Source organism: Nannospalax galili, unplaced genomic scaffold (assembly GCF_000622305.1).
Source record: "Nannospalax galili isolate Female #2095 unplaced genomic scaffold, S.galili_v1.0 scaffold683, whole genome shotgun sequence".
Classification (NCBI taxonomy): Eukaryota; Metazoa; Chordata; class Mammalia; order Rodentia; family Spalacidae; genus Nannospalax; species Nannospalax galili.
The window spans coordinates 341,263-361,596 of record NW_008349093.1 but is presented as its reverse complement, the minus strand read 5'-3'; the positions used below and the strand labels follow the sequence as shown (position 1 = coordinate 361,596).

The window sequence follows — 20,334 nt, the reverse complement described above, 5'->3', positions numbered from 1 at the left end:
GAGAGAGAGTTCCATTCTTCAGGGGTGGTAAGGGCTTAGTTTAAGGAAGCAGAGAAGGAATTACTGTTCAGAGAAAGAAATCCAAAGAGATCAGTGGAATGAGAGCTCAAGTTCTGGACAGCAGCTTAGGGGTCTTGTCACTGTGTGGCTATTCTCCAATCATGTGGCGAGGCATTTCTCCAGCTATAGCAAGCACATCTGACCAAGACCTCCTCAGCTCCCTTGAGTCCACTGCTCTGTTTGCCTCAGGGCAGCCCGACCCATGACTGAGCACTGCAGACACACTGAGGCAGACCCATTCCTAGAAGACCTGAGGAACCTCTGGTCTCAGAATACCCAAGAGCATTAGCAAAACATCCTTCCAGTGCATGGCCTGCAAGGTGCTCCTAACCAACCTTCCCCTACCTCTCCTTCATGTCTGATGGGTCTCAGCCTTTCCTGGCTCTGTCTCCATTCCTTCTATAAGTATCTCCCTTAATAAAATCCCGGTGTTCTAATCCCACCTCGAGTCAGCTTCCTGCAGGCCCAGACTGACATGTCTACGTGTGATAGTTAGTTTGAATTGTCAACTTACAAAATCTACAGTCATCTGGGAAAAGAGATTCAATGAGGAGCTGTCTAAATCAGGTTGGCCTATGGGCATGCCTGTGCAGATTTTGTAATCACGTTAATTCATGTGGGATGACCCAGGCTAAAAGTGGGCAGTACCATTCACTGGGTTTGGGTCCTGGACTGTATAGAAAGAAAGAAAGTGAGCTGGGCATAGGCATGTGTGCATTCACCTCTCTGTGCTCTTGACTGTGGGTTTGACTACACTGTTCCAGATTTTTCTCTGCCTTGACGTTCCCACAGTGGTGAACTGTAACCTGGAATTGTGAACTAAAGTAAGCCCTTTCTTCTCTAAATTACTTTTGTCAGGCTATTTTGTCACAGCAACAGAAATGAAACAAGGAAGCCACCCCTGAATGAATTGTACACTAAAATCTCTTTCTTTTATGCAGCTTTAAGCTTTACATTTGCTTTATATGTTTTGGGTAAAAACCTGCTGTTGTGTGCATCATCATGTTGTTAGCATTACTAAGATGGAAAGGTTTAGAGTTCAAGGAAGGAGATGGAAATCGGGGAGGCTTCTGGAGGAAGTGGCCTGTGCTGGGCTTCAACAGAAGGCCACCTGGTCCAGGCCCTGTCTCAGCAGACCCCTGCCTGTCTGCAGTGTACCGCCGGAAACACCAGGAGCTGCAAGCCATGCAGATGGAACTGCAGAGCCCTGAGTACAAGCTGAGCAAGCTGCGCACCTCGACCATCATGACGGACTACAACCCCAACTACTGCTTTGCCGGCAAGACTTCATCCATCAGTGACCTGAAGGAGGTGCCACGGAAAAACATCACCCTCATCCGGTCAGTGTCCTGCACTGGGCCTGGATGGTTTCCCAGTACTGTGCACATCTGTAGCCACAAGGGGCCAGAACCACCATCCCTGCAGCACACCTCCAGCCTGCCAGGAAAACAAGGCTTAGTGTTCAGAGCCACATGGGGGTGTCTGCTTATTTCAGAGCCTGATATATTCGTGCAACTTATTCAAGAGGAGATGTAAAGAACGAAAGGGCTCAAAATCCTCTCATGAATGATTCCTGGCCCCACCTCCTGGCCTCTGCATGCCCCTCCTCTGAGGATCCAGAACTCCCTCTGCCATTTCCTGTCAACTACAACACTCCACAGCATCTGCCAATGATCTGTCCCTATCCACAGGAATATCACCCTCCCCCCAAAAGGGGTCACCCCTTATCTCGGTCCCTAGCAGACATCAGAGACTCACTAAATATTCATCAAATGAATAAATATTTGACCATAATCATAAATCCCTCGTTAGAATTGTGTGGGCTGTTTTCTTTTTGCAGTAACACACAACCGCAAGCTAGGTGAGTTATAAAGAAAAGAGGTTTGTTAGTGCTCACAGTTATGATCCAAGGCCTAAGAGCTATACCTGGTGATGACCTTCTGGATGGCAAAGGCAGAGCTAGGCACCACCTAACAAGAGGCATAGAACATCAATGTATCTATCTCTAATGCTCCCTCTTCTTACGAAGCCACCAGGATCCAGTCATGGGAGCTCTATGATAATGACTGTCTAATCCTAATCACTACCCAACACAACAGTTCCCACCCTCTTAATACCTCATAGTCAGGATTAATTTTCAGTACATGAAAACACACTCAAACAAAGTGTGAGAGCTGTTCTCATCAGAGAGAAGCCCAGGATGGCATAGCAAAGGCAAATTGAAGGTGTAACTCCTGAATGTGCATCAGCTTTGCCTCTTGTATGTGAGCACTAAATGTGTCCCTGGTCTCAGGGACCCCAGCTGCCTGTCATCCACTTAACTATGACTTGTCTTCTCCTTGGTACAGGGGCCTGGGCCATGGCGCATTTGGAGAAGTGTATGAAGGCCAGGTGTCTGGAACGCCCAATGACCCAAGCCCCCTACAAGTGGCTGTAAAGGTAAGAGGTGGCTCCACCTTGAGCCTGACCTTGACCTAAGGTCTCTGTATAGCTCACAGCTATACAGCTCACAGCTGCCTCCTCCTTCTCCTCCTTCCCACCCTCCCTTCTGTGCCCAGACGCTGCCAGAAGTGTGTTCAGAACAGGACGAGCTGGATTTCCTCATGGAAGCCCTGATCATCAGGTAAAGCCACAAAGACTTCAGCCTGCCTCCCCACCCTGGGAAGAATGTGGAGATATTTCTACCTGATAGAGGTCTCAGGGGAGATGGTGTTTGTTTTTCCTAGTATGTCCTGCCCCCTTCCCAGGATAAGACTCCCTGGAGTGGAGTCTTAACAACCCCCAAAGATTATTTCAGACATTATCTGTATGGCTTAATAATCGAATTGATAGCCCTCAGCCTGCAACGGGCATCCCAGTGTCATTTATTGGTTCTTGTTTCTCACTTAAGAAATAGAACATGCTTGGGGACTAGAGAGATGGTTCAGTAATTAAGAGCACTGGCTGCTCTTACAGATGACCTTGGTTCGGTTCCCAGCACCCACATGGAGGCTAACAACTGTCCATAATTGCAGTTCCATGGAATCCAGTGCCCTCTTCTGATCTCGTCAGGCATTGCATGACACGACACAAGTGCACTTACACACATGCAGACAATACACTCATACACATAAAATAAAAGTAATAAATTTTTAAAAAGTAAAGGAATAGAGCATCTTCAAAGGTATAATCTCCCCTGAAATGACTCTTCCAGAACTGAGGTCCTTTGCCTATCCCACACATAAAGGAAGGGTATCCCTGGCATGATGAAGACAGCAGACCACCCTACCCTACATCTTCAGTGGCAGGGCTGACTCTCAGTTGATCTGCACCCTGCAACTGGTGGCACAGATTGAGCTGGGAACTTCAGTGACAATGCTTCTCAGGGCCGCTGCTTTTGATAGCCAGTCCCCTGAGGGAGGAGCCAGGCAGTTGACTTCTGGACTTGAAGGAGGCATGTGACACCCCAGACATCCCGACCTATGGAGGTGACTTGAGGTGTCCTCTTAGTAGAAATGGGAGAATAAGGCCAGAGCTGTGTGAGTGATACGTTTATGGGCTCTGGGACGCCAGGAAAATGCACAGCCAGGGCATCACTTTGCTTTAAAATTAACATTTATTTTCTGATTATGCATGGAATACATGATTATTGAATAAAACCTAAAAAGGGTAAGATTACATAGGAGAGCCTAATTATGGAGTATCACTACCAGGTAATAATGAACCATTATATTTTATATATAATCACCAATCTCTCAACTTGTACTGGGTGTGTGTGTGTGTGTGTGTGTGTGTGTGTGTGTGTGTGTGTGTGTGTGTGTCTTTCTCCATGTGGAGTTTTCTAGCCCCGCTCCGTGTATCTGAAAATGTCAAGAATACCCAAATCTCAATGTCTCTTTTCCCAACTCAGTCCCTGGAGATGTGGACACCCCAGGAGACCACAGAGACCAGTGAAGCCATCTCCCTTCTTGATTCTCTTTCACACCTTGTCACCTGGCAGGTCTCATGCCATCACTTTGAGAAGCCAGTCCTTCAAGCTTTGCCTGAGACTTTCCTCAGAAAACTCAAGCACACATTCAAGCAGGAATGCTGAGAAAGACTCTCTTCTGCCCCTGCCAAACACACACACACACACACACACACACACACACACACACACACACACGCAATGTCACTCCAAGGTCCTCCCACTCCAATATAATTCTTTCCTGTTAATTCAACTCCTGCCAGGGCTGCCCCCATCTACCCACCTGCTTCCCAGGAAAGTTCACCTGTTGTTGATATCTGCAAAAGACAGCTTCACAGTGTGGTTCCTGAAACCACGACTTTGTGTCCTGCTTCCCCTACTTAAATGGTCCCAGACCCAGCTCAGTTAAATTTTGTTACACCCTCTGCCCTGCAGCAAATTCAACCACCAGAACATAGTGCGCTGCATCGGAGTGAGTCTGCAAGCCCTGCCCCGCTTCATTCTGCTGGAGCTCATGGCAGGTGGAGACCTCAAGTCCTTCCTCCGAGAGACACGCCCTCGCCCTGTGAGTGACCAGTCTTCCCACCAGTGGTCATGCCAGTAAAAGAGCAAGGAGTGGGAGGAGCAGGAGTGGGCTGCCTGGGAAGCAGCATACTCAGTGGGATCCCAAGAGCCAGTCCTAGGGGTTGGATATTAGGGGAATGGCCAGGATAGAGTGAACAGAAGATAGGGAGCACAATCCCCAAGGAGCTCAAGCAAGACTTGAACAATAGATTCTGTAATCTGACTTCTTTTTATAGCCTGATACCTCTGGACCACCAAACTCAAGGCAAACTCAGAGGGGAATTTACATGCTAACCATGTCACTAACTTACCTTCCATCCACTCATTCCAAACCCACTGTCCTCTTCTCTCAAACAAGTATAATAATACATAACATCCCGACTTTGTGGTTTTCTATGAAAAGAACATACTGGAATATTTATGGGGATGGTGTGTGTCCTGGTGGTGCTGTCAATGAGGGAAGAGAGCGTGAGAAAAATCTCAAAGTTGGACCCATGAAACCCAGTCTCCAGCCCCTGCATAGCCATCAGGCAGCACGTGACATAGAGCAGTCACCTTCTTTAACCTTAGCATCTGCACAGGTGAGGGTCAGGCTAGAGCACCTCAGACGTGACTTGAAATGACAAAACACTGCCCATTCAGCCACCCAGAGTTTAGTGCCTGTCCCTGCAGGGCCTTCAGGAGGCCTCAGTCACTAGGAACAGGAGCAGAGCAGGCCCAGGTAAGGACCTGGACTTTCTCAAGGAGTCACCACAGCAGACCAGCAGGATAAGATGAGTAGCCACCTGCCCTGCCAGAGGGAAGCAGAGAAAGAACGACACACAGCCACAGAAAGCCAAGAGCTCACCATGTTGCTCCTAGGCATCACCCTTTCTGAAGAGATGCAGCTTTGGCTTTCTTTCCCATTGGCATTTTTGAGGCTAGGGGAGAGAACATGCATGAAGAGGAAAGAGAACTCCCTGGAAAGGATGTCTGAGAACCCATCACTTGGAAAGTCCAAGGACATTGGAGCAGGAACAGGAACGGGAGGCATGAAGAGAAGGGTTTTTCCAGCTCCTAAAAGCCAAGGTAGCCTCTCCTGTGAGAATGAAAAATTATTTGGCCACTGTCCCAGAGAACCAGGCACACCAGCCAGGAGACAAATCCTTGATACCTCCACTACCTCCCACCCCCACAACACTACCCACATGAAGGTCAGTGTGGGAGCCCACTGCCCATTCTAACCTCAACAACAGGCACTGCCTGGGGGCTGCTCTCCAGAGAGCTCCTCCTTGCCGACCATCCTACCCATCAAACCGACTCTTTTGACTCTTGGTCCAGAATTAACTTTGTCTGGTTCTCCTTGTCAACCACATACCCACATCTCCATAAATTCATACCAAGGTTGTACCCCAGTCACCCTGCTCACTGGTGTGCCTCAGCCCTTCCCAGGTGAGCTGTTCTTCTGCGATTCTGGCCAGGGGGATGGCTTCACGTACCGGAACACAGCCCTCCAGAGCCACCCATGCTGATGTGTTTGGGAAGCAGCTTCTTGGGGAGTTGGGGAATTTTTTGGGCTTCCACCCTGATTCTCAGGGTCACAAAATGCAACTTAACCCAATGAATTGGTTGATTGTGAGAATGGGATGCGATTTCTGGTGGACAGAGGGCCTAATACAAAGCATCTCGAATAAGCAGGGAGATAGCCCAGGATTCGGAGATGGAGAAACAAGAACGGTAGAGAGTGAGTGGGTAGAGCTGGGCCTCCAGATTCTGGAGCCTGATGACTTCCAGACCTGAATTCCTCTGGATTCATTTTCTTGAATAACCCTGAGACCCAGAGGTTGCTTGATGGTCTCTGTGTCCAGAAACCAGGTCTTGGAGACTTCGAAGTTTATTTGAGGGCATGGTAAAATAAACACAGGACAACACAACGAAGTGAATAAGACCCTGGCTGGTGACACCCTGCTGCACAGCTGGGGTATTTAGAATGGGAAGAGATGTCACCTTCATGGCACTATCCAAGAGACCAGGAAGGGATGTGTCCACAAATGGTATAGTATATCCTTTGACATGAAAGAGAGTTTGTAAAGAACATTGCTCTGGCATCTTCCAAAGACTTTTATAAATTCATTTTAGGTTCAGACCTTCCTAAAGAAACTTAATTTTAATTTTTAAGAACATTTTAAGGGCTGGGGAGATGGCTCAGCAGTTAAAGCATTTGCTGAGAAAGTATGAGAACCTGAGTTTAGATACCCACACCCCATGTAGATATTGAGAGTGTGGCAACCCACCTGTAGTACCTGCCCAGGAAGGCTGAGACAGGGAATCCCCAGAGTGAGCTGGACAGCAAGACTAGCTGTATCGGTAAGCTCTAGGTTTGTTTGAGAGACCCTGCCTCAATGAATAAGGTGGAAGAGGAGTGTGTACCCACACACAAACACTCATGCACACTGTACACCCCCCCCCACCATGCAAACATGCATACATACACTTAAACCATACACACACAGAGTCTGGAGAGATGGCTCAGCAGTTAAGAGCACTCTCTGCTCTTGCAGAGGACTGGGGTTAGTTTCCCAGTACCTACATGACAGCTCACAACTGTTGCCTGTAACTCTAATCCCAGAGGATCTAATGCCCTCTTCTGGCTTCCACATATATTGCACATACATACACTCAAGCACACACACATATACATAAAATAAATGAATAATTCTTAAACACAGACATGCACATGCACACACACTTGAAAATGGAAAAAGACGATAAGTAAATAAAATACATTTAAGACATTTCAAGAGAGGATTTCAAAAACATTAGTTATTCTCTGTTGGTTTCCTCCCAGGCTTGCTTATCAAGTTGGAGTGTGCACATGTTTATGAAGGTTGGGCCAGAAGAATGTGCAGAGTACATTAAAGAGAAAGATTTCTCCTCATGTATGTCCTGGGCATCCCAAGTCTCTCTGTGCCTTAGAATCACCTGAATACTTTCAAATCTACAAAGTTGTGCCTGCCCAGAAAGGTGGATTTCTAAGCTTGGGTTGGGGCAAAGCAATTGATTTTAAAGGGACGAGACCCCTTATAGGGCAGCATGACTGGGTTCAGCCTCCTCACAAATAGAAGCCGGTTTCCCATCTTCCCTTCTCCCACAAGAGCCTCAACAGCTGACTTCCTCTACAGAACCAGCCCTCCTCACTGGCCATGCTGGATCTTCTGCACGTGGCTCGGGACATTGCCTGCGGCTGTCAGTACCTTGAGGAAAACCACTTCATCCACCGGTAAGCCAGTAGCCTTGAGCTCCTAGCCTTCTGCACACTTCCCTGCAATGCCTCAGGGGCCAGATCTCCCCTTTAAGAGAATAGGTCTCTCTGCAGGTGTTTGGATAGGTCATCTTTGGTGTCTTTGAGAGGGAACCTGTCTTTCAAGGCATACCCTGCCCATGTGTGAAGTGGGCATCATAAAATCTCTGTGCTGGGACTGGAGTCCAGTGAGTGACTTTGGACCTCCCATGGGCCTCATGCTTGTATCTTGAACATTCAAGCTCTGTACCACCTTAGGCTTCCCCAACATAGAAACTGGGGTCTTTATGGATATGCTAAAGGAGTTCATATCTTCACACAATAGGTACTCAAAGGACTCTTTCTTCATTACTTCCTCACAAATTGTGGGACGTGAAATGTTTGCTAGATAATTATTTTTTCCTGAAATACTCTAAAGTGAAGCATAATTCTAGCTATTTTCTTGGTTTCTGTGTGGCATTTCTTCTGCTGTGTATGAACCTTTATTTAAATGCCGTTTGGACTGAGGCATCATACCCACACTTAATGCTCATAAGCACCATGGATCACATGTTTCTTCCTTTGCAGATGCTAATGACAGTATCATCTGAAATCTGAAAAATCAAATATATTATTAGGGATTTTTGCCAAGCTCTCCTTAATGATTTGCTTCTAATTCAGTAAATAACAGCCTTGTGAACTCATAATTATTTATTATCCCAAGTCTTCAAACATTTAAGTTCTTATCTTTTTTTAAATTTTTTAAAAATATTTAATTTATTTTTATCTTTTGTGTACAAGTGCATTGCCTGCATGTATGTGAGTGCACCCATGTCGTGCAATGCCGTGGAGGTCAGAAGAGGGCATTAATCCTAGTACCCATATGGCAGCTAATAACTGTCTGTAACTCCAGTTCCAGGGGATCCGACAGCCTCTTCTGTTCTCCGCGGGCATTGCACGACATGGGTGCACTTACCTATGTCAATATACTCATACATATAAAATTAAAATAATAAATAAAATATTTAAAAAAATAATTTATATAATATTTTTATTTTATGTGTATGAATGCATTGCCTGCATGTATGTGAGTACACCTATGTCATGCAATGCCCTCAGAAATTAGAAGATGGTGTTGGGTCCCCTGAAACTGGAGTTACAGATGATCATTAGCTGCCATGTGGGTGCTGGAAACTGAACCCAGGTCCTCTGCAAAAGCATCCAGTGCTCTTAACCGCTGAGTCATCTCTCCAACCCTCAAACCTTTTTGAAGGTGTGTTCATCATCATTAGAAAGTGTAAAACACAAAGTAGAAAATGGGAGTTGCTCATTTTCGAAGAGAAGTATGTGACTGTGTGCAAGTCCTGCTTTCTCCCTGCTGAAATGAGGAAACCAGAAGTCAGGAAGCAGACGTGGCCTGGAGCCCAAAATCACTCCAAAGTTGGGGAAGTGGCCACTCTTAAACCACTTGCCCTCTTCACTCTCAACCTGTTGCTTTGATCATGGGTCCTTCCCCTTCATTCTAAGCCTTTCCAATTTTCAGGTCAGTCTGCTTGATAGAAATAATAAAAGCCAAAGAGCAGTGAGAACCAGTCCTCTGTGTCATCCAAAACCACAGTCAGCTTCAAAAGTTGCCTTAGTCCTATCCTGTCCTTTTCATTATGCCCAGAACTTTCCAGAAACCTTAACTCTGGGCTCTATTGTTTCTGATTTGAGGCAAATTTATGCTCCTTTTGGAAGTCATCCTTGGTTAGAGTCACTTTCCTACATTTTGCCCATGACCTTTAAGTCTGGATTCATCTGAAAGCAATCTGTGTGTCACCTTGGTGACTCCAGATGACTTCCTTTGCCTCTCATGGAGATGGCTTCTGTGTTAGCATCTCTACCCACCTTCAGCACCATAGCAGATAGTCTCGGGCTGAGAGATCATTTCCATCTTTTCTGAAATTCTTTAATCTGCTTCTTACATGGATATGTAAGAGATAACAGGATCACATTCTCTTAAGATTCCTACCATGTCCAGATCTAAAAATAATTACTGAAGGTCAGAATTAGATTCCAAAATAATAGTCTGCTGTCCTTTTTACCTGTGTGTATATGTATATGAATATGTGTTTGTGGGGCTGGACAGATGGCTCTACAGTTAAGAGCACTGGTTGTACTTGCAGAAGACCTGAGTTTGCATCCCAGCACCCACATAGTGACTAACAACCATCTGTAACTCCAGTTCCAGGGGATCCAACGCCCTCTTCTGTCCTCCACCGGCACTGCATGACAGTGGTGCACTTACTCACATGCAGGCAATACACTCATATACATAAAATAAAAATAAAAATGAATAAAATGAATGTGTGTTTGTGTGAGTGTATATGTGCCTGCAGGTGCTAGTGTGCGCACATGCGTGTGGAGGCCAGAGGTCAATATCAGGTGTCTTCCTTAATCACTCTCCACCTCACTTTTTGAGACAGAGTCCCTCCCTGAGCCTGGAGCACATGGATTCAACTAGGCCAACTGGCCAAGGTGCTCCAGGGATCTGCCTGTCTCTGCATCCCCAGTGCTGGGGTTACAAATGCAAGCCACTCTGCCTGGTTTTTAGCATGGGTACTGGGAGATCCAAACTCAGATCCTCATGATTGTGTGGCAAGCTCCTTACTGAGCAAGTCATCTCTCCAGTCCCTCTCTTTATCGTTTTAAAGAAATTAAATTGTCAAAAATCAAATAAAAAAATAGATTTGCATGACCTGTTGTAAGTGAAAGGAAACTTCTGGTAGAAACCATCCACTTCCATCAAAGATTCTCTTCTGGGATCACTTGGTCATTAGGAAAGCACCTTTCACAACTTTCAGCTCCATCTGAAATCTGAAGTCAAATATATTATTACGTTCTTTGCAAAACTCTTTAATGATTTGTTCCTATTCTAATTTGGTAAATGATAGCTTGGTGAACTAGCTCAGAGGCCTTTTGAATGCTCCTCAGCAGCAGAATTCCCGCTCCTCCCTCTCCTCTCCCTCTCTCCCTCTCCCTCTCCCTCTCCCTCTGGAGCTCCTGGAGCTTCCCACTCCATCCATTGGAAGGGCCCAATGTGACTCCTTCCTTCTCCTTTCCTTTGCCATGGGCTTGGAAGGTTCTCGGTCTTCCATCGTTCTCCCTGTTTTTGTCCTCTTCCAGTGTCTTTCTTCCTTTGCTCACGATGATTTCTGATACCCTTCAATCCAATTTTAGGTTTCCTTTGCTTTCATCCTTTATTCCAGGCTGTCTCTCCTCTTCCCTCCAACTAGTTATGGATTTCCTGCACAGGAAAAATGCTCCAGATCCCTCTCCTGTCCTCTCCTCTCCGTCTCCCTCCCCCTCTCCTGTCCCTCTCCCTGTCCCTCCCCTTCTACCTCTTCCTCACTTATCACCCCCCACCCACCCTTTATAGTACCACCATAGCACACACCATCTAGTTCCCATCAGAACTCCCTCACCAGAGCCAAGTGCACCCACTTTTCTTGTTTTCATTAAATCTGTTGCATTTGGATACAATTTACTAAAATTTCAAGAATCGTATGCCATTCTCCCAGTTCTTGGTATGTTCTATGATCTTACATTACTTCCTTATCACTAAATTCAAGATGGCTTTTTAAACAATTACCTCATGCATCAGTGTAAAGGCCTTTTGGAGTCATGAACATTTTTCTTGATTTATTTCACAAGATCACTTCAGAATTAATGGAAAACTGCTTTTGATTTTTTAAAATATTTTTTAAATTTTTTTATTTTATTATTTTTATTTTATGTGTATGAGTGTTTTGCCTACATGTATGTAAGTACACCCTGTCATGTGATGCCTATGGAAGCCAGAAGAAGACACTGGATCCCATGAACCTAGAGATAAGGATGGCTGTTAATCATCGTGTGGGTGCTGGAAACTGAACCTGGGTCTTCTGGAAGAACAGCAAGTGTGCTTAACCATTGAGCCATCTCACCAGGCCCTGCTTTTTTTTTATTTATTTAAAGATTTATTTGGACATTTTGTGGATCCTGTCCCTCAAAATTCCACTTGAATCTTATGGATTGGGTTAATAACATTAACAGAATTCATCTCAACCCCACACCATTTTTTCTGGTATCTTAAGCCATGATCCCCAATTTGAGTCCTATATGTTTAAATTCAGTATTCTTTATTTTATTTTTTGTGACAGGGTTTCACTATGTAGCCCAAGCTGACCAAGAACCTGCTATATAGCCAAAGCTAGCCTCAAAGTTAGACCTTCCTGCCTTGACCTCTCAAGTGCTGAGAGTACAGGCATGTACACTTTCCTCAGCTTCCTGTTTTCCTTTTCCATTTGTGTGTGTGTGTGTGTGTGTGTGTGTGTGTGTGTTATGGGTGTATGCATGTTTTGCATGTGTGGGGGCTCATATATGTGGGTGTTGTGAATCATCCTCCATCACTCTTCTACTTTATTCACTGAGGCAAGGTCCCTTTATCAAACCCAGAGCTCACTGATATGGCTAGTCTGGGATTCTCTGTCTCTGTTTTCCAAGACTAGAATTACAGGTGGCCACCACACCCCAGCAAGTGCTTTAACCATTGAACCAGCCCCAAGCTTCCTAACTTTTAAATACCGTCTTAGCCAGTTGTTTATTCTCCAAATTCTTCCTCAATCAAGGATAAGAACTTTCATGAAGCTGGTTGAAAATATGAAAACACCATCTGTGCACCCTAAGGTACTTCTTGATTTTTCTGCATGGGACTTTAATATGATTAGAGCCCCATTCCAGACTTTCTGCTGTGGCCTCACTTCCCACATCATGTCAATAGGAAAGTAGTCTGGTGTCAAGTGGACAAGTCTTGGAAGGCCAGCAATGGTGCCTCAGAGGCATGCTGCAGGAAAATGAGCCATCTGGAGCCCAGAAGCAGAGAGCCAAGTTCATAATTTGAAAGAAGTGACTCTTTAGCTGCATAGGTTAGCAAAGGCTCTAGATAAAATCCTAGGTATCCTATTCAAATATAAAAACCAGGCATATTTCAGAATATCTTAACCTACTTGAATTGGGTATCATGGAAGTCATGCTGTTCTAAAACATTTTTTCAAACTACTGGCAAAACACTAACCTGTAGTCTATATATAGTGACGGCCTAAAGCCAGATAGCATTTCTTATGCCCCTGCATTTTCTGCTTTTGGATTAAACAAAGTGAAGATCATTAGAGTGTCCTGTGTCTTACATGACTGTAGTAAGGATTAGATTTAAATCACCTCGAACAATGCCTAGCACACAGTAAAAGACCAGTAAATTGTAGTTTGTGGTACCATTGATTTCATTTCTCTTGTCTCCGTAAGCGGTGTCAATCAGTTCCCCTGATCCTTTCCCATTTCCCAGGAGGCCAGGAGTTGGCATCACTCTTTCTTTCACAGAGAAACATAAGATAGCAAAGGAAATACGGGCAGATGAGGGAACCGTTTGAACCTTGTTGAAGGTAAAGACCCTGGGAATGGCTATTAGACATTTTGTGAATAAAATTAAGAAATATATTTTCTTGGGTTTTTTTTCTCCCCAGGGACATTGCTGCTAGAAACTGCCTTTTGACTTGTGCTGGAACTGGAAGAATAGCAAAGATTGGGGACTTTGGGATGGCTCGAGACATCTACAGGTGAGCAGACGGGCATGCCTCTGCCATCCCATCCCTTCAAATAGAAGCCTGTGACTGCTTGTACCTTACATCATCTGGTACCTTGTCAACGTTCCACATGGAATATCAGTGAGTTCTTTCAATAGATAGGAACCTTTAATTAGTGCCAGACCTGAGAGTCTAATTCTCAGCAATACTTGACACCAGGTTTCTCCTTAGCTTGTCTCTCTGGTTTCAACCCCCTGATTTTGCCATGTTCTAACACAGAGAACAACTTGGACAGTTGATGTGGGAAAAGCCTTGAAGTGAGCTCTATATCCTACTCAAACCCCCACCCTCAGCTCAGGAATTCTAAATGATTACAGTGGTATTCACCACTCCAAACACCAGTTCCCCAGGATAGACAGGGTACTGGCATTGCCCACACTCAGGAACACATGAATATAGTTCAAAATACGAAAGTTCTTAGTTCAGACACTTTTTTTCCCTATGTGAAACTGAAAAAAGAAGGGCTGGTAAGGTAGCCTAGTGGTGGAGTCCTTGTCCCTCATCTGCAAGGTGCTCCTCAGCACTGCAAATATAATAATAACAAATAATAATAGATTTTTAATTTAAAAAAATAGTGTTTCTATTTCACTTTCTCTCTTCACTTCCCAATTTGTAGTTTCTTCTTTTTATTATTACTTACAACTGTGACTTGCTAGATGAGCTGGGTAAGTCCTTTGCATGGTCACTATATTAGCTACTTTTCTGTTGCTGTGATAAAACACCATGACCAAGGCAACTTATAGAAGGAAGAGTTTCTTTGGCTTACAGTTACAGGGATAAGAGTCTGCATGACAGCAGAGGCAGCCAGAGCAGAAAGCTGAGGGCTTGCATTTTCAAGCAGACACAGGAAGGAGAGAGTGAATCTCAAAGTGGAGCTGTAGTACCAGCTGAGAAATGCCATACAATTTTGGGTCAAATCAAGAGTCCTTTATTAGCCAGTAGTCAGAGAGGGGGCATTACTGCTCTAAAGAATGCTTGATAACAAGGAGAAGCAGGGCAGTTTATAAAGTGTAAAACCATAATTATACCATGCCAGGGGCAAAGCCAATAACCATAGTTACATTAGCTCGGCATAGCTACACCAGGCCAGGGGTAGGTCAGTTAACAAAGAGGTTTTCAGTTAGCAAATGTTTCAGTTAGGAAAATAAACAAGTTTCTCAGAACTGCAGAAACAATGGGCTCCATGGAGATGGAGGTATACCTGGGAGGGAAGACTTGCTACCTGGACATGCTACCTGGCTACTTGTAAGTTTCCCAGTATTGTAGAAATACTGTAACCCCCCTCCTCCCTCCCCTGACCTGAAACTACAGGTGCAGCCTGTATGGGATGTTCTGGCTAGCTGAGTGCAGTTGGCAAACAACGGGGGAGAGTTTTAGACAGAAATACAGGGTAAAGCAAAAGTCAGCTAGAACAAAATGGAGCCAGTTTTGCTATTTCAGGACAAGGCTAGGAACTCTCAAAGCCCACCCCCCAGTGACATACTTCCTCCAGCAAGGCTGCACCTCCTGAAGGTTCTATGACCTTCCCCAAACAGCACCATCAACTGACCAGGATTCAAATACGTGGGGCTTATAGAAGATGGTTCTCATTCAAACCACCACAGTCACTAACCCTTTCCCTAACATGGAAATGTGGTTGCAGAGAGCCTTAATTCTCTGGAGAATGAATGAGGATATCTGAACACCCCTGAGGGCTTTGGTGAGAACTAAGAACTATCTCCAGAGGGGCAAGGGTGCTGCTGCTGTGTAGGGATTCTAGGGTCACAGTATATGAAGGACAGAGTTAAAGAAGACCTCTTAGGAGCCATCTACTTCCACTACCATCACGTGACTTCCATACTTTCCACCTTCCCTTTTACCCACTGTCTTAGTTATTTTTCTCATTGCTGTGATAAAATATCCTGACAAAAGCAACTTAATGGAGAAAGCATTTAGTCTGGCTCACAGTTCAAGGATACATAGTCCAACACAGCAGGGAAGTCAAGGCAGCAAGAGGAGGCAGCTCTACATTGTATCCACAATCAGGAAATTGAGAGTAATGAAGACAGGCTCAGCTTGCTTTCTACTTTTTATTCAGTCCAGGACTGATGCCCAGAGAATGGTGCCACCCTTCTTTAGGGTGGGTTTTCCCAAATCAGTTATCCTAATCAAGATAATCCCTCATAGATGACCAGAAGCCCATCTCCCAGGTGACTCTAAAGCCAAACGTTAATAATCAGTTAACCACTACACTCCCCTAAGTTCCAGCATACCTTCCTGTACTTTATCAGAACACTGAGGATTTCTTCTAGTTTCAAATACAACAGTGTAACATACTATCGAGCTTTAGTTTCCTTGTTGGCTCCTCTGCTCTGACAGCTCCCTATGAAGTCAACTTTCCATCCCTATCGCAAATACCTGAGATAGAACAACTTATAAGGAAGGTAAAGTTATTTGGGCTCACAATTTCAAAAGTTTTAGTCCATGATTGTCTGACTCTTTTGCTTCAGGCTGTGTAATACACTACACTGTGACATGAGCACATAGCACACTGCATGGTGGCCAGAAAGCAAAGGCAGAAAAAGGGGGACTGGGCTATGGTCCTAACATCCCCTTCCAGACATGTATCCAATGGCCTAACTGCCTTCTGCTAAGCCCCACCTTCCTAGGAGTGCTGGAATCTGGTCACCATGGTTCTAGCACATGGCTTTCTGGAGATACTCAAGATCCAAGCCAAAGCACCTCCTATGCCTGGACTTCAGCCACCCTTGCCTCCCTACAGGCCCACACGCTTGTGAATTTTATGGGTCAGGAACCATCTTTGGAGAGCACTCCTCAGCCTCTCATCTCCATCGGTGCCTCTCTGTGATGTTCTCCCTGTCTCTTGCCCCTGTCTTTGTACAGCAAATCAACCCTTCATCCACGTCACTGAATTCTATACCTCCTGTATTATCATATGTGGTGTCAGCGCTGCACTTGAGGGTGTACGTGTTTTTTCCACTCAATTGTATCCTTGAGACAGAGAAAGACTATGATTTATTTATGTCCTCAGCACATGGCAGAGTACTTGATACATTCTAACACTCAGAACATGTTTATTGAAGTCATTAATTAGTGTAGACAGCTGGTGGGACGTTGTCTCCCATAACACACACAGACACAGAACACCAGGTTAGGTGTGGAATTAGCTTAACAGTAGATGAGTTAATTTATTAGTTATTAGTGAGTTGCATTAATGGTATTACTGATGAAAACTAATAAATTAATTCATCTGTGTGTTTAGCCAGGTCTATGCCCAGCCCCTCATCTTCTTGTCCAGCTGTGTTATAGGAAGCAGCCTCTGGCCGGCTGTCTGAATTATTTGTTGAGTGCCTACAGTGATTTAAATGCTGCTATATAAGAGCCACAAAGGATCCAAAATGAGTAAGACACAAACCGTGCTCTCAGCCCGCCCCCCTTCTGGGTCTCGCATTATTGCAGGTCATCAGAAATATGCTGTACTTATAAGGTTGGAGTAATGTTATTCATTGTGAGTTATAATAAACAAAGCCCAACAGGGAAATCTAAACAGCTACTAGCAGGAATCTTAGTCACTGCATAGATCTTTTCCTTTGTGCCTCTAGTGAGCCATTAAACGACACCAAGATTCTTAACTAAATGATCTGTGTTCTCCTGCTCTCGTCCCTAGCCACCCAGGACCTGTCTTTAATTTCAGCCCTTTCTCAAACTTCCTAGCAGAACTGTTCACTGTCATCTCCAAACCCAAGCTCCATCTCCTCTTCTTCCCCCACAGAGCCAGCTACTACAGAAAGGGAGGGTGTGCCATGCTGCCAGTGAAATGGATGCCTCCAGAGGCCTTCATGGAAGGAATATTTACTTCTAAAACTGACACATGGTGAGTCTCTCTGCTACCCTCCTCCAGGTATCAATGGCTTGAGGTGATGCTCTTGAGTCAAATGAACCATACTCCTCAGGGAGCTCCTTTGCTGGTGAGAAGAAATAAACAAGCTTTGATATTCCCCACAGTGGTGGTTCCCAAGTGTTGAAATTTCATCAGAATCATCAGAAAGGCTTCTTAAAGTAAAGATTACCAGACTCCCACCCTTGGAGTTTAAATCAGAAGACCTGGGATCCAGCTGAACACTTGCTTTGCTAGAGAGTTCTCAAGTGATGCTGACTTTGCTGGCTTGAAGGCCATACACATTGAGACTCCCTTGTCATTTTTTTAATTTATTATTTCTATTTTACGTGTATGAATGTATTGCCTACATGTAAATGCATCTGTGTTGTACAGTGCCCTCGGAGGTCAGAAGAAGGCATTGAATCCCCTGGAACTGGAGTTACAGTTGTTAGCTACCATGTGGGTGCTGGGAATCGAACCCAGGTACTCTGCAAGAGTGGTCAGTGCACTTAACAACTAAGCCATCTCTCCAGCCCCCACCCTTGTCATTTTAAATGGCAAATTGAACTTAAGCTCCCACACAAGAGTGTGACACACACACACACACACACACACACACACACACACACACACTTCTCAGTAAAGAGAATCTTTGAATTGCGTTAAAATCCACAATGAGAGAGAAGACACTAAAGACAAATGTTATATTTCACACTGACAAGTTCACAGACAGGTGTCCCTTTCTAAGAAAAGCAAAATATTCCCATCTGAACCAAAAGTTCAGGTCCAGAAGCAAGCTGCTTGGTCTCCTGAGAGTCCCAGGACCACACAGGAATTGGAACTAGGGGTACAGCAGACAGTAAAGTTAATTGAAGATCTACTTAGGAGCTAACCAAATCCTCTGACTCAGCCCTTCGATCCCCTGAGGGTGGTAGACTGTCCCTCCTCTACCATCAAGCCTGGTTTCTCCAACCAAAGAGATTTAACCAAAGTTACTCTAGTATTGGAGACACAGACATCATCAGCAAGAGTGAATACTTGATTATATACAAGAACAGTAGTTTTCAAAGTCTACCTACTTAAAGGTATGTGCCCCCCCCACCTTTCTTTTCTCTTAACACCGAGAACACTGGCAATCAGGCAGGAGATGAGTGAATTCATGGGCAAAGTGGACAATGAAGAGCAGGTACTGTTGAGTGGGACTGCCTAGAGCTAGGCTGAAACATGCTACTGGAGGCCAGAGGTTCTAATCCCAGAAGCTCACAATTCTTAGCCAATACAACAGTGATGTCTTAAGATGGTAGAGCCCTGATCCATGTTGCATATTGTAACCAAGAACCTTGGTTGTTTCTAAGCCAGTGAGATTTGCCTTGCACTAACCCAGTGGGTCTCAAAGTGCAGTCCGCAGAGCAGCAGCAACAGATCACCTGGAACTCATTAGCAGCACAAATTCTCAGCCCCACCTCAAGCCTCGTGAAGCAGGTGTGATCCTGAAGTGGAGTAGTTTTTTCCTGGATGATCTACAGGGAAGGAACAAATGACATGACCAGTGTTCTGCTTAGTGGGAGGGAATGGGAAAATTGCCACAGACAAGAGGAGTGAACAGTGTGCCCTCAGAGACCAGAGTGAAGTGTGTATACATGAAGGGACTCCAGCTACCACCAGAAGTTGAAAGAAGGAAGGACAGGAGCAGGCTTTCCCCTAGGGCCTGGGAGCTGGCAAGACCACACTAACATGGTGACTTCTGCCCAGCAAAGCTAATTTCAGATGGCCAAACTTCAGGACCATCCAAGAATGAATTTCTGTTTTGTTAAACTGACCAATGAATGGCAATTTTCTTACAACCGCCATGGGAAAGAACCACACCTGATCAAACCATCACGCCGGCTAGTAAGCCTCACTTACACAGAGCTTCCCACCGGCTTTAAGTAATTCAGACTTAAAACAGAAGCAGTCGCTCAAGAACCAATGACTATTTGATAGAAGATTCTAATCTGAAGGAGGCAAACAAATAAGGAACACAGAAGAAAGGAAGAAAATGTAAAACACGGAAAAAATTTTAAATGATAATAGCATCACAAGCCCTGCTCTCAGCCCACCTTAAAGTTGCAAGACTAAGTGAAAGGCAAGCAGTTATTTAAAACAATGCTTTGAGGAAGAGCGAGAGGCTGCTCAATGGTCAAAACATTTGCTACGCAAGATCTGCAGAACCCACTTAAATACAGGGTGGGTATGGCGCCCACCTGTAATTCCAGCCTTGGAAAGCAGAGACAGAATCCCCACAATAAGCTGGCTATCTCGACTACTCATATCAGTGAGCTCTGGGTTTGATTGAGAGACCCTGTCTCTGTGACTAAAATGGAAGTGTGATGGAGGATCATCCCGGACTTCAATCTCTGGCTGCCACAGGCACCCACACAGGTGCGCCCAGGGGTAAAGTTCTTAGGAGTAGAAATATTATGATAGATACCTTCAAGGAGCCCCTCTGAGGCATTTGTGAGTGTAGATAACACTGTCTTTCCAAAGAGCACAGGGTTGGGAAGGCAGAGCAAAGAGAGACTCACAGTGGAGAAAGTGACAAATACAGCCAACACTGCAGCCATGTCACCTTGATAGCGTGCACCTGAGAGGAGAGGGGATGCAAATGGCATGTCACCTCTGTGGTCTTCCTCCCCAAATCCCACAGCCCTAGGGTAATCATGAGGAAAAGAGACAAGTCCCAACTGAGACATTCCACAGAATCCCTGACCGGAACTGCTCAAACTCCTCAAGGTCACCAAAATCAAGGAAAGTCTGGAGACTCACAGTCAAGAGAAGCCTGGGGAAATGCCACAGCCGAGTGCAATGTGACAATTTCATGGGATTCAGGAAGAGAAAAAGGAAATTCAGTAAAAACTGGGGAAATCTGAATAAACTATGGGTTTTAGTTAATAATGCCTTAATACTGGTCCATTAATTGTAA

General features: G+C 45.0%; 1 protein-coding gene across 1 annotated transcript in view; it reads left to right on the top strand.

The window, feature by feature from the left end:
* Alk (ALK receptor tyrosine kinase) overlaps positions 1-20,334 on the top strand; it is a 790,272-nt gene that overhangs the window by 757,919 nt on the left and 12,019 nt on the right. The window contains exons 20-26 of the mRNA XM_008846481.1: positions 1,214-1,400; positions 2,409-2,499; positions 2,619-2,683; positions 4,442-4,571; positions 7,732-7,829; positions 13,373-13,465; positions 17,265-17,366. Coding sequence (XP_008844703.1) covers positions 1,214-1,400; positions 2,409-2,499; positions 2,619-2,683; positions 4,442-4,571; positions 7,732-7,829; positions 13,373-13,465; positions 17,265-17,366 — 766 coding nt within the window. The remainder of the gene's footprint in view (positions 1-1,213; positions 1,401-2,408; positions 2,500-2,618; positions 2,684-4,441; positions 4,572-7,731; positions 7,830-13,372; positions 13,466-17,264; positions 17,367-20,334) is intronic.